This window comes from Lepidochelys olivacea, assembly GCF_965140295.1.
Source record: "Lepidochelys olivacea isolate rLepOli2 genome assembly, chromosome: 1".
In the NCBI taxonomy this organism is placed as follows: domain Eukaryota; kingdom Metazoa; phylum Chordata; order Testudines; family Cheloniidae; genus Lepidochelys; species Lepidochelys olivacea.
Window position 1 is genome coordinate 259,300,871 of NC_140411.1, and position 14,408 is coordinate 259,315,278.

Here is a 14,408-nt window from a genome sequence, read left to right on the forward strand (position 1 = left end):
TTGTTCCAAGACCCAGGGGTTTGGGTCTTTGATTGTTTTGTAACCAATTGGTTAGGATATTATTCTCACGCCTCCCCAGGAGAGGGGGTGTATAGGCTTGAGGGACTAGGACTCCAAGTGGTCCTTTCCCTGATTGTTTGTTAAACCACTTGGTGGTGGCAGTGATCCCAAGGCAAGAAGGGAATCTGTGCCTTGGGGAAGTTTTAACCTAAGCTGGTAAGAATAAGCTTAGGGGGTCTTTCATGCGGGTCCCCACATCTGTACCCCAGAGTTCAGAGTGGGGAAGGAACCCTGACAGGCTGTAATGAAGCGGACCCGCCATATTAATAAATGGACTACAGCACCACAGCTGCTGCCCACTCACTGGGAGGGAGACAACAATCTCCGCTCCAATTGATCACAGGAATCATGCTGGTTGTTGCCAGGGACAGTGTGATTGTACAGAAATATGCCTTGCCAGCCCCAGCTTGCTATTGTACAAGTGCTCAGTCATTTGAATAAATTTCAGGCCTCGGGACATGTCCAAGGGGGAGCCAGCAGTGTGTCTGGTGGGGGGATGGCATAAATGTCTGCATCTAGTCAAAAAGAACAAGCACACCAAGGAAGAGAGGGACTTGTATTTATTCTGGGAGAAGTTCAAGAGTAACCCAGCCTCTGCAGGGGAAAGGATAGCTGCACTGCCTGCTCCGTCAAGGGCAGGGGAGTCACAAAGGTTTGTGTGGGGTGGATTTTAATGTTCATGAAAGGAAAGTCCAATAGCTACGGCCTAGAACCAGGAATAATGCAAGCTTAACTCTGCTACTCTCTGCTGATGCACCTCAGTTCTGTACCACCCTGCGCACATGTGTGCTCGCGCACCCACCAGGTTTTTGTATAGCTGTTCCCAACCCTAGTTCTATTTCCTGCTTGGTTCAAATTATTTTAGACCCCGGCAATGTGTACGAGTAGTCCCAATTGCTCTACGCAGTCTGCATGGCTTTGCACTTGTCTACGTTATTACCTGCTGTCGCCTAGCTCTGTCAGGTCCTTGTGGTGGCGTTCCTCTGTCTTCTCTAGCCTGGCCTAACCTAATTAATTTTGTGTCCTCTGCAAATGTTGCCCCCTCCTCACCCTTCACCTCTTTTGGGATCACTGCTGAAAGGTGCTAATGGCTGCCAGCAGGTGGGTACTGGGATCCAAGACCCATTCATAGGCCTCCTTAAGCCAGTGTCAAGCACTCTTTCAACAGAAGCAGCAACAAAGCCCTTTTATGTAGTAAAAACAGCTGGAGGCTTTGGGGCTACAACCTAGGGAACTAGGCTGCATGGCAAGTCAGAGCTAAGTGCGTGGCCTGAGGGGTGGCCCTGGTTGCAAACGCAGGGACTAGAATATGGGTTGCAGGCTGCATGTGTTGGAGGCAAAATGCTGGGAGAAGCTGATTTGAGCATGATCCTGAGAGGAAGCAGGAAGATCAGGCTTCTTGGGCACAGAGCCTGTTGGAGGGTTAGATCTGGGGATTTCTGAGCAATGAAATTGTCTGTTGTTGTTTGCTTCTACTATGTTCCGGCAAACAGGACTTTGTGTACATATTTTTGTAACCAAGAATATACTTGACTCATAATGAATTTCCCATCCTAACAGAAACAATTCTGCAAGGGCCTGAATACTGGTTAACTGCCTGGGCTGAAAGGGCAACCATATTCAAATACTGAAGCTTTGGGACACCCTATTGTTAACCGTAAGCCACAACGAAAATTGGCCTAAATTCCTAGCCTTTATTTTCCGTCTCTTAACCAGTTCCTGATCCATGATCATGCTTTGTATCTCAGTTGCCTACTTTATTTTTTAATAACCTCCTGTTAGGGACACTTTCAGTTTATTTGGATTTGTCTGAAAGCTTCTATCTGCCCGTTCTCCTTTATCCGCTTGCTAATCAAACTCTGGCTCCTCACTGATTCACCAGTGGGCTCAGAGCTGCCAGGGCTGCTCTCCCATGCTGGCCTGGCTCTATGAAGGAAAATTATGCTTGTTCTGCAGGGATCTTTCGGTAGCAAGGAGGATAAAAGATCAGAGGCACATACTGAATGAGCAGACAGAGCTAAATGAAGGGGCAGGGGCAGCTGGAGATGTTTCATGGGGCTTTTTGGCAACAAGGATAATTACTAGGATTTGGAGATCACTAGGAAGCTAGTAAAGGGAGATGGGAGTAATAGAGTTTTCTTTCCTGAAGAGTGAGTTGTCTCGATGCCCTAGAGTTTAATTACTTCAGCAGCTGAAGAGTGAGAGGTATTTCCGCGTGGGTATGTGCCTGGACATGCTGGAGTGTATGTGTTCCATTCATTTGTAATCCTACATGGGGAGCAGCTGCTTTGGAGTAAGTCCTTTTGTTCTTTGGCATCTATATAATTTCTCCATACCATACCATACATTATACATACCATAGTATTTATAGGTAGACACGGTCTGGATGTGCTCCCGTGCCTCAGTGCAATGCAGCCACATATTGGCCCTGTACACTGGATGTGCCTTGACAAACCCATCCCTCAAACTGGCTGGCACTATCCATGAGGTCATATGGCTTGTGTCCCATGCACACTGGCATGGCCTTCAGGGCCAAGCCGGTCCCCGAGGCTGGGTGCTGCGTGTTCAGTCAGTGTGGAATTCACTCCTTACTGCAGAATCTGAAAAATGTCTTAGGTCTCATGGTTGCAAGGAAAAGCTTGAAAATGGGAATGGTATGTAACATGCTGCTGGCCCGAGTGTGCAGCCAGCCTGGTCCAATCGCTCTGAGTGGTGTCAACTGTGCCAATCGTTAATGAGTTAATTCTGAAACCTGCTGATGACAATTTGTGTGAGAACAACATGAAGCTCCATTCAATATCAAAATAAACAGCACAGGGGAGATTGTATTGACTGGATTATTCATGTTAATCTTTAATTCAGTAAAAACCTACATTTGTAAAATGTACCGGGAGCTGCTATTGAAGAGTGCTACAAAAGCCAGGGACCCTGCTGTAGAGCACATGGGGCCTTCCACCAAGGGAAAGCTCTGGGATCCTATTAGATGATGCGTAACAGGCAATGTAGGCAGGACAGCTAAAGGAAATCAGGTACTGCAGATACAGCGAAGCATGATGAAGATACAATTTCTACATTCAGAGCCACCCCTTCTCCTAATTGCTCTAGTTTACTAGAAGAGTGATCTGCTTCCGCTGAGGACTGCCAAACTGAGCAGGATGGTAGGTTTGACTGTTTCCAGCCCAGGATTGTGCATGACTGGATGACAGAAATGAGATAAGTGCTGCTCTCAGGCCAGAGGGAAACAACCCTTTAGAATGTCACAGTGAGCCCTGGTGCCAGCTTGGTCTGTGGGTATGTCTCATCCCATTAGACTGGCAGTAGAAAAGCAGAACTGCAAAGGGCAACTTGTACCATGTGATGGGGCTGCTCGCCATTTAAAAAGGATCTAACCCCCCTAAGGCATTTTATCTGCAACCAAGTGCTCTTACTAACCAGCAGCAGTGGCAATTTTCCCAAAAAACCCATCATCCTTCAGATGACATACAGCTGATGGCCCAGCTAGTGGGTTCTTGAGGGAGAAACATAAAAAGCTGCCCTCTAAGAGAGGCAGACATTAGTGGGTAGTTGCAAGGGCTCAGAGCAGGCAACCACCATCACCCACACCCAGACAACCCCCTTTATGACTCCAATCCTGTTTAGGGAGGAGGTGGTGTAGAAGCTCAGCAGCTAACTTCACACGGTGGGGCCATGACATGCTGCATGCAGCAACTTCTCCTGCTCCTAGTCAAAAGGGCTCTGATCTCAGATGTAAACTGCAACAAAGGCAAACCGCAGTCTGTTCTAGCTTCAATGCAAGCATCACCGACAGCAACTCTGGCATTAGACAACCCTAGCTGCTCTTTCCTTAGCTATTTTAATGGTCCCTTCTGTCTCACTTGTGAGATGCTCTTTCCCCTGTAATTTTTAGAATCTAGCCAATGCCAGTCTGAGCCCCAGCCCATGGTCGCATTTTTCATTTGGCAAACTGATGATTTTACCAAGTTTTCTCCCCTCCTGCTGCACACCAATGCTTGCTCTCAGACCAGTCGTGGTCAAACAGCATTGCTTTCCTCTCTGCAGAGTGCATGATAGCTTCTGGCCTGGAGCCCTACAACACACTGTGATTTGTGTAGGATCTATAGCAAGTTCATATATTTATGGTTTGGATTCCTTAGCAACGGGACTGAAGATCAGAAGGTGAATCAGCAGCAGGGTCCAGGGGTCTGCAAAGAGGCCAGCATTTGTGCTCAAGGCAACTCGACATTGTTATCTTTAATTTAAGCACTGCTTTTTAAGAGAAGTTATCGAGTCCAGTGTCAGGCCCCAGGCACAGGAGATAGAGGGAGACAGGTGAGTCCTGAGATGAAAGAACTGGTGGAGGACTTCAAAAAAGCTGACAGTATTTTAATGAATGTAAAATGTAGGAGTTCAGATTGTCATCCATCCCCTTTGTGTCTCTTTTAGCCAGCATGTTGGAACAACGTCTTAATAGTCACAGTGACAGCTCAAACAAAATCAGAACACCGAGTCAGTCCCAAACTTCCCTCCCCAGAAGAGCATATATACGGCTCTAAGCTGCATGCATCAGGGTGAAATCCAAGCTTTGGACACATGCGTCTAGTCAGTCTCATCTTAGACAAGGGATGCACCTGTTACTAAACAGCGTCCAATCCTATTGTCCTCCGGGTCTAAAAAACCACCATAGAATGTTCATGATTCAGGGGAAGTACTGGCTGCTTTTGAGAATCAGTACCTTAAACAGAATCCACCCAGCTCTTATTAATGACCACACCCCAATTGACGGCAAAGAACATCTGTTCTGTGGCAACTCCCTGCATCCTTTCCATGCTCCCCATTTCAGGCCTCTTGTGGGCATCACAATTCATCCAGCACATTGAATTTATTTAAAATCCCTTCCCCTCAAATTAATTTAGCGCCGGTGAAATGTGTCCGATTGATAGGCCTTCAGATGGGCATCTATTTTAGCCCCAGGATTAGTGATACCACATGGGCAGCAACAACGTAAATTTGCCCCCACCCTAGCAACATGGCTCAGGTCTAAGTTACATGTCAGCCATGTTGAGGTGGAAAGATGAGCTGTTCTAATGGCTCAAATCAAGGCCTGATCTCCTGGCTGAGACTGCTAAAAAAAAGGGAAGATTGAAGTTAGCCATGGTGCTGTCTTGTGGGACATAGATATCTGTCCCCCTAGAACTGGACTAGGAGTGGGTGAGTGTCACCCAACTCTGTAACTGGGCAGCCATAATCTGGTAACAACTTTATCTATATATTTTTAACAAACCCATTGCTGTGGTCTCTGAGCACAAAGTTTTAGTGATTCCTTGAGGTGGGATCACATTGGAAGCAGCAACCTTGCGGTGAAAAGCTTTGTATCCCAATCCCACAGACAGGCTCTTTCCCTTTTGACAGCAGGCCCCTGTGGGAGTTGAGGATGAAGGCCCAGGCTCTGATGATTATTTTTTTCCTCGTTCCACCTACTCCAACCAATGCTCCGTGAGCTCTGCTGAATTTCCATCTTCATTTCCTGTGAGTGCAGGAAGTCAGAGTCTTCCACCATCTGAACAAGCCTACTCATCCTGTGCAACTAGAAACTGTGACCATGTCCAATGGCGCCTAGTAAAGGCAGATCTGTACACAAAAGCATATCGGAGAGCTGTCGTTGCCTGAGTGCACCTGGGTGTGGCTGGTGACCAGGGGCACACTGATGAGTGCCAACCACTCTGAGCTTGGGATGCTTTGAGGAAGGCTGAGTGTTCAAAAGAGGGACATGCCACACAAGGCCAGCACATTTGTTAAACCATCCGATCTAGAGCAGGATGATAAGGAAGAGGGGCCCTTTGCTCGAAAAGTCAGCTCCAGCATTCAATTGTCCTCCTAGGTGCCTCAGAAGGAGGTGCCGATGGCAGCACCGGAGGGGATAGTCTGAGAGTTGAGTGCTATGCTGGGGACGGTCCAGCAGAAACAGGGTATCTGGCAGTGGCAGCAATGTTTATAATCTAGGCGATGCGCTCCAGCTGTCCCTCCCCTGGGGCCTCTCCTGTTCACCAGGGGAATGATCTGAAAGCCCGTTACCTCTTCTCTATCTTCTGCATCTGTAGACTGAGTGAGGTGAAGCTGGCCAGGAGGTCAGTGACCTCATCCACCTGACATAGAAACAATGCAGTTTGTTATCGCGAGACAAGCAGGGGCTGCAAGGGAAGGAAGACTGAGCGTAATGCGGGATGTATCCAGTGATGAGCTGCCAAAATCTTAACAACCGGTTCCCTATAAAAAAGTTCTGATTTAAGGGATGTGCCAAGAGGTGGAGCGGGTGTAGTGGCAGGGAAGAGATTGCACAGAGGCAAAAGGGGCTCTTGCAGGGAGTGCAGTGGCAGGGAGGGAGTGGCACAAGGGAGAAGTGGGAGGAGGGGGCTGTTGCAAGAGGCTGGCAGGCGGGGGTGTGTATGTGCCCAGGGCTGTTGCAGGGGCGTGAAGGTGGCAGGGAGGGGTTTGCACAAGGGAGGAGTGGGCAGGAGGGAGCTCCGGAGGTTGATGCAGGGGTGAAGGTGACCGTGGCTGGCTGGGGGTGGGGGTTGCCGGGTGGAGGTTGCCCAGAGGCAAAAGTGGCAGGACAGGGTGGGTTGTTGGGGTGGAGGGTGCACAGGGGAGAAGGTAACTGGTTGGTGGGTGTTGGAGGGGGTGGCACTGGCTGGGGGAGGGGTGCCCGGGTTGCTCCCACATACACCATTCCCAAGGCCAGGGACTGGACCTGCCCACCCCCTGGCTCTCCGCAGGCCCATGCGGCTCCCTGCAGCCCGGCTAGGTATCTCGCAGGCGGCGTAAACACCCAGCTTCTCCGCCTGAAGAGCGGAGCGCAGCTGTCCCTTCTTCCCCATGCCGTGGGCCAAGCTGTGCTCCCCACTGCCCCTGGGGCTCTCGGCAGCAGCGGCAGCTGAGGCTCTGCGAGAGGGGGAAGGCGGGGGAGGGGCCGGGAGCTCGGGGAGCCGTAACAATTTTTAACAACCGGTTCTAAAACTGGTTCAAAATTTAACAACCGGTTCGCGCGAACTGGCTCCAGCTCACCACTGTACCTCATCCTTGCCTGGAAGGGCCCACGTGTGTAGATGAGTGGGGAAATGAAATCTTCTCAGCCCATCGGGTCTTTGACGTCTCTGCTGAGTCTGCCGTTAAGGGTACCCTGGGCAGTGGCAATGCTTTTCGTGTTATGAATATCTACCCTCCAGAATACAGACATTCTTCTCACTACCCACTCCCACCAAATGAGTTACTACAAAACCTAGCTACCGGGAATCTTTCCATCATTACATGTGGGCTCGAATACGAACCAGTGACATGGAGGGGAATGTGTCTGTATCCTGGTCCCAGTCTTGGATGTTAGCCTACTGAAGCTGTCTGTTCTCTCTTGGATGTACGTGTGAAGCCAGCAACGCAGCATGGGAGTCACTCTGGCTGCCTCTCACCTGCTCCTTAGTACTGGTCATCTGTAACCTGGAGCAGAGATCATCCAACTGCTCCCGCTGCTCCCGCTGCCCAAGGCGCTCCAGGTATTCCCGCAACATCTGGATAATCTGAAACGGGCAGCGTGGTGAGATGCAGGAGCAGGACAGCTGTAAGCAGGGCAGGGTACTGGTGGTGCAAGGACAAAGGGGCAACCGCAGCAGCATGGTGCCACTCCTGAGGTCTGGGGTAGGCACCCACACGGGGGATCAGAGCCAGGCTTCAAAGCAACTGGACAGGGCTATGTGTAGAGGCGCAGTCCAGGGCGTCTCCAGAAGGAAGGCCACATGTGAATCAGATGCTGAGTTTTTTCAGATGGGCTGGTCATTCCATCGATTCCTATCCATGGCTATTAGAACACAGTGGTGAGACCAAAGGACCAAAGTCCTCAAAGGGCCAGCCTCACATCCAGTGGCTCCCTGGGTAAAAAATTCTTGTTGCTTTCTCCCCCTCAGGTCTGCGTTACCCAAATCTCCCTTTCCTCTCCTCTGCTTCCTGACTTGTGAAACTGGACAGGTGGGGTCCAGGGCCTTCCAACCAGTGCTCCAGGAAAGTGCACAGCTGTTCCTATTAGTCAACTAGCCTTGCCTAATGCTTGCACTGGGAGAACATAAGGGGATTTCTAAGGGGTCCCTCCTATAGCCAGACATCTCCATTTCGTAGTTCTCACTAGCTGCCATTCAGTGCATTCTAGGGCCCACAAGCCCTGGAGAGATCCTGCAACAATTCCAAGTGGTGTTTAGGGAGATACTCTCCAGAGGCAGAGAGAGGTGGGATGTCAGAGCCTGGGAGGAAGAAGGTCAGGAGTCCTGGAATTGCCAGCATGCTGGAGCAGCTGAGGTACTCAAATGAGGCACTTAAAGCAGTTACAAAACCCCATGTGTCCTTCAGAGTGCACCGAAGAAAGGCAGTGCTTGGAGAGCAGATGCACACAGTATCAGAGAGCATGAATGTTTCTCACCTGCTTCACTTCAAGGCGCACGGCCTCCAGGCTCTGAGAGAGCCCTTCCTGCAGGATGTTCAGCTTGGACTTGGCGAGGTGCAGAGGAGTCCTTCCAGCTCGATCCAAGGCATCGACTCTGGCTCCTGAAAGGTGCACATGCATGGGGGAGAGAGAGGTTGATTAAAAGCAGCGGTGGCCCTGGGGGAAGGTCAAAGAGATGGTGGTAGCATTATAATTTGTAAAGAGGAAGTGTTACCTCCGCGCAGCAGCAGCGTGATGACAGGAACATGGTTTGTGCAGGCAGCTGGGAAGGGAAAACATGAGACGCACAACTCAGAGTAGAGCTACAGTCCAGGGAAGGGGATCCTGCTCACGTGCTAAGCCCCCTGGGCACCACAGCACAGGCAACCAGATTCCTAGGGGGTTCTTTATCAGAGGGAAGGGCAGCACTCCCCTTTGAAGCCTGCTCAATGATCAGCGGTTACAGCAGAAGTGGGAAAACTTTTTGGCCTGAGGGCCGTATCGGGTTTCAGAAATTGTATGGAGGGCCGGTTAGAGGAGGCTGTGCCTCCCCAAACAGCCAGGTGTGGCCCAGCCCCTGCCCCCTATCCGCCCCCGGAACCCCCACCCATGAGTGCCCCCCGCTGCCCCATCCAACCCCTCCTCCTTCCTGACTGACCCCCCGGGACCGCTGCCCCCATTCAACCCCCCCGTTCCCCATCCTCTGACCGCCCCGACCCCTATCCACCCCCCAAAACTTCGCTGCCCTCTATCCAACGCCCCCTTCTCCCTGCTCCCTTACCGTGATGTCTGGAGCACTGGTGGCTGGCAGTGCTATAGCTGTGCCGCCCGGCCAGAGCCAGCCACAGCGGCGCAGTGAGCTGAGGCTGTGGGGAAGGGGGGACAGTAGGGGAGGGGCCGGCGGCTAGCCTCCTGGGCCAGGAGCTGGGCAGGAGGGGCCCGTGGGCCGGATGCGGCCCACGGGCCGTAGTTTGCCCACCTCTGGGTTACAGCCCCTGCCAGCAAGCTGGATAGTCTCTGAAACAGGCTTCTTGTTTCTCAGGGCCAGCAGGAGGAAAGAGATGTACTTCCCTCAGCTCTGACCCTCAAGCTGCCTTCAATTAAAGAACAAATCTGATGGAACCCAAAGAGTCCAGGACAGGGGTTGACTGCCACAATACAGAGGAAGAAAGAAAGGAAGGAAACTAATGGGGATCGTCACAACTCTGGGAACAAAGATCATGTTACAGAAGCCCTGATTTCAAGCTCCTGGCACTTACCCAAGTGTAATGCAGTGTTCCCCAGTCCATCTCTCTGGTTCGGGTCTGCCCCATGGTCCAAAAGCAACTGCACTAGAAACAATTAAATGGACCCATTTCAGTCTCTTCCCTTTGCCCAGCAGGTCTAAGAGGGAAGAGCCAGCCTTGGCCACACTGAATGGTATAGGGGATCTTGAGAGGCAGCACATGTGCATGCCAGGGATTGCAGGGGAAATGCTGCTTTTAGCAAGGTGCACAATTAAAGAAACACACAGATTCCTCCAACACTTCTCCCACAAGGAAATTGTATCATGAAATAATCCCTTCCCACTCACCGATGCGATCATTGCCATTGCAGGAGGCAAAGTGCAGGGCCGTACGGCCTTTGTCATCTGCAGCACAGGGGTCAACCCCATCTTCTAAGAGTTGCTGCACTGACATCACAGAGAAAGAGAGAAGGAGAGACCGTGTTAATTGGGAGGGAAAGCTGATCAGTAGAGCAGCTATGAGAGAGAGACAACCAGATGAGTGCTAGAGCCCAAATATGGGAATGAGAGAGACTGATGATGGAAAGGGATCCCCTTGTCCCACTTTACTTGTTCCTCTCTACTCCCATCCATCCAACTACCTCTTCAACCCCAATGGAAGGGAGACCCTGGTGCAACTTGGACTGCCTCCATTCCTCAGCAGAGAAGGAAATATTTCTTTATGTGGAGAATGAGTAACAAGTACAACTCACAGTCATGGGATATTATTGGTGCAAACAGAATTCATAGATTCCAAGGCCCAAAGGGACTACTGTAGTCATCTAGTCTGACCTCCTGTATAACACAGGCTGTAGAGCATATCTTTTTTTAAAAAATCCATCCTTGATTTAAAAATGGTCAGTGATGGAGAATCCACCATGACCCTTGGTAAATTGTTCCAGTGGTTAATTACCCTCACTGTTAAATATAGACATCTTATTTCCAGTCTGAATTTGTCTAGCTTCCACCCACTGGATTACATTATGCCTCTATGTGCTAGAGTGAAGAGCCCATTATCAAACATTTGTTCCACATGTAGATACTTATGGACTGTAATCAAATCACTGCTTAACCTTCTCTTTGTTAAACGCTCAATTTTGAGCTCTTTGAATCTATCACTGTAAAGCAACTTTTCTAATCCCTTAAGCATTCTTGTGGCTCTTCTTCAACAAGGTCAGTGACCATTGTATGACTGAGAGTAGCAGTGACATGAGCAAGGTTAAGATTACAAGAGTTATCAATTCTCATTCTTTGGGGGTATAAATTAATCCCCAGCTCAGCTCAGAAAGAAGCTCCCCCCATGGTTATTCAATTAGGGGACTTTAAGTCTTGCTCTGAAACATTCATTACTGGCCAGTGTTGGAGGCAGGACACGGGAATGATTCAGCTGTTGGTCTGTTCTGGTATGGCAGTTCTGATATTACCTTCCTCCTGGGTTCTAGGGTTGGAACCATTATTACAACTGGGCTTCCTTCCCCTGCCCCTCCTGGATTATTTCTAAATGTGGTGGGGGAAAATGGAAGTAACACCTGAAAAGATGACTGTGCCCTTAGGATAGGTGCAATTCTGCTATTTTAGCCAGGGGATAGGGAGAAAGACTGACAGGCCAACTACAGGAAACATTAATGTAAAGTCCAACCTAATCATCTCCCAAAACCAGGGGGAAACAATTTAACCTTTCCCATTCTGACAATGTTTTGAGATGAGTGAAGATTCGGTGTGATGACAGAAATGGTCAAAGATTATTTCCACGCTGATGAGTCACTGATTCAATGGCAATCACTTCACTGGCACGACAAGCTATAAAACACTGCAAGATTTAATACACAAGGGACCTGCATATAAATTTAGAACATGTTTTGCAACTATAATATAGTGGGACACATGGGTTTTAATACAAAAGGGTCATGCTGTACAAGTCACTTCTGACCCAGTACCTCAAGCCGAGACATGTTCTATAGCGCTCTGCATCAATAGATTTCAAAACCCTTCACAAAAACGAGCAAGTGTCATCTCCCTGCCTTACAGATGGGAAAAGGGGTACAGAAAAGCTCAGTGACTTGCCTAAGTCATAGAGTGAGTCAATACTCAATATTGTTTCTTTGTTCTCCCCATCTGTCTGTATCCACGGGTTGAGTCTTGTCTTATACTTAGATTGTAAACTCTTTTTGGGCAGGGATCATCTTTTTGTTCTGTGTACAGCACCTAGCACAATGGGGTCCTGGTCTGTGACTGGGATGCCTAGGTGATATGGTCATACAAATAACAGTAGCAGAGGCAGGAATAGAATCTGCACTGCCCGAGTCTTGTTCTCCTATCTGGTGTGCCATGCTGGCTGACAACAGACTGGGGCTGTTTGTGCAACAGTCACTTGTCTTTCTTTCAAAAAGAGCGTTGCTCTCCTGCCACTCTGCAGCAGGACATGTTACTATTGTTGATACCTGGGCTGAAGTCTCTGTCACATATGTAATAAAAATGCAATGCCAGTCTGTCTTAAGGCACTCTGCAACAACTAACGCTATGAAGTGGAGAGGGCAGAAATGCTAGATTGAACTTTACACCCAGCCCAGTCCTAGCAGAACAAAACTATTTTTGCATGTGCAATGTCCGAATGGTTGGTTCTACAAACCACCTGCATTTCCCTTTCCTCCCCTACAATGCCAATTGCAAAACTGCCCTTCCAGGGAAAGGTTCTGAGTAGACCTGGCTGGTGCAGGCTCACCTGTTTCTAAGTCGTTAGCATTGGCGGATTCTCTCAATCTTTTCAGAGCTGCGGAAAAGAGAACGGGTTACTGCAAAGAGCATAGAGAACAGGTGTAGTTCCATTATTAGAATCCTCCCTTCAGGACAAGTCCCAAATTCAGGAGCTAAACAACACTGGAAGGATTGGCTTGTCCCTAGAGGAAGGGATATATGAGATCAAAGCCCCAGGAAGCAGGAGGCTTCATACTTTTCTTCCAAAGGTGGTCGTTAGGCCTTTCCTGCCAGACAGCACTTCCCAAGGAAGCCTCTTTATGTAGTGTAACACTGACAGACCTTGGTCCTTGGGATCAAACCTGAGACCTCTGGAGCTAGATGCATGAGCCTCTACTGCATGAGCTAAAAGCCATATGGCTGTTAGCAAAGGCTGTAGAACAGACTCATTAACCTCTCTCTCTCTAAGTGATCTTGGGACCACTAGATGGAACAGAACACCACACCCAGGAGGTGCGTGGGTTACAGCAGCTCAAATTTGAAAGTGAATGAGAACCTTTTCCCAACTCCTCCATGCAGTTAATCTTAGATTCAGCCATCTCCTCTCTACTCCACCAACAAAGGGTGTATGTATTCTAATAAAACATCTTTATTGGCATGGTAGATTATACAAGGGCTTCCACCTAGACTCGGAGAACTTGGCTATGTGTCTGTACCTGGTTACCCATCACATGTCCCATTGCCAGCACTGACTCAGCATCAGGTTGCTGCGCAATGTCATGCTATTCCTACCATCTTTTTTTCTTCCCAAAGCATTTCAGAGTGTTTCTTCCTTATGTATTAATGGACAATATTGTGCTCCTTTGTAGCAGCAGAGTGGGAAATGGCTCTTGATGGGGTTTGACTGGCAGCTACTGAGTGACCTGTATTTCTTTTGGTGGTTCCCATCTTGTGCACCAGAATAAGTCTTTGCGCTTGCAAAGGGCACACTGTAAACGAAATGTACGCCAGCACGTCTGTCAGAGCCTGCAGCCAGCTTGACCCAACAGTTTGGCAGAGTCTTAGTTCTGAAGCCTAGTGATATGGCTTATGTGATGACTTATGCTAGCCATTTCATTGCTAATCAATTGTTTAGAGCTGCTCGATGTACTGTGAAGGACTCTCATTAGAACGTATGAGAGGACAAAGCCGGGGCCTGACTGGGGGAAGAGCACCACCATTTATGGTTTTCCAATCAGACGTCTGGGCTTCAGGGGGCCAGGGCAGGGGCCCAGGCTGGAGCAGAGTCCTACATTGCATTTCCTCCTCCCCTGCACCAGCTAGACCCGGCAAGTCCCCTCCAAGCGAGGGGAAGAGGTCACGGAGTGGGGCCCTCCCGCTTCTCCCCCTGGCCCGGGAGGAGAAGGCAGGGGGCTCTCTCCTGGCGCTCGAGCCTCATGCCCCTCCCCTGCGGGGATTGTGCCCGTCTCCCCGCCCCGCGCTCGCCCCTCACCGTGGATCTCTTTGCCCGTGGGCCCCAGGGCGCGGTGCAGCCGGGCGGCCCGGCGCTGGCGGCGGGCGGGGATCTTGCCCGCCGGCGGGTCGCGCTGCCACAGGACGTGCAGGTAGCCGAGCGAGGCGGGGCCCGGGGCCTCCGGGGGGCCTCGCAGCGCGGCCCCGAACTCCGCCAGCGCGAACCCGCCCCCCGGGGGCCCCGGCTCCTCGTCCGAGGCCGCCGCGGCCGCCCCAGCCCCAGCGACGTCCATCCCCGCCGCCCCCGCGCGGCCTTCCGAGGGCCGGGCCCAGGCGCGCGGACAGAGGGCGGGGAGAACCTAGTAACTATAGTAACGAGGGCGGGGACTCAGAGGCGTGACTGCCTTCCCCAATCACAGAATCCGGCACCACGCAGCCAATCGGGAACGGGGGCGGACGGGAGGACGCCCCGGGGAA

At 50.5% G+C, this 14,408-nt stretch overlaps 1 protein-coding gene across 1 annotated transcript; it reads right to left on the reverse strand.

Annotated features, from left to right (window-relative positions):
* Positions 1–4,422: 4,422 nt before the first annotated feature.
* On the reverse strand, positions 4,423–14,255 carry ANKRD54 (ankyrin repeat domain 54). Its single transcript, XM_084628135.1, has 8 exons — positions 13,972–14,255; positions 12,508–12,555; positions 10,095–10,193; positions 9,781–9,852; positions 8,757–8,804; positions 8,519–8,643; positions 7,521–7,628; positions 4,423–6,203 (listed from the first exon to the last, which is right to left on the reverse strand). The coding sequence occupies exons 1-8, from the start codon at positions 14,222–14,224 to the stop codon at positions 6,129–6,131; spliced, it is 828 nt and encodes a 275-aa protein (XP_084484261.1). The 5' UTR covers positions 14,225–14,255; the 3' UTR covers positions 4,423–6,128.
* Positions 14,256–14,408: the final 153 nt, after the last annotated feature.

Bases quoted from the DNA above. Each gene is read 5' to 3' on its own strand.
- ANKRD54 (XM_084628135.1), bottom strand. From the start codon at position 14,224: ATGGACGTCGCTGGGGCTGGGGCGGCCGCGGCGGCCTCGGACGAGGAG. The intron at 10,194-12,507 runs GTGAGCCTGCAC...CTGTGATGTCAG, and splicing joins TGCTAACGACTTAGAAACAG to TGCAGCAACTCTTAGAAGAT. The intron at 7,629-8,518 runs GTGAGAAACATT...TGCCCGTTTCAG, and splicing joins TGCGCCTTGAAGTGAAGCAG to ATTATCCAGATGTTGCGGGA.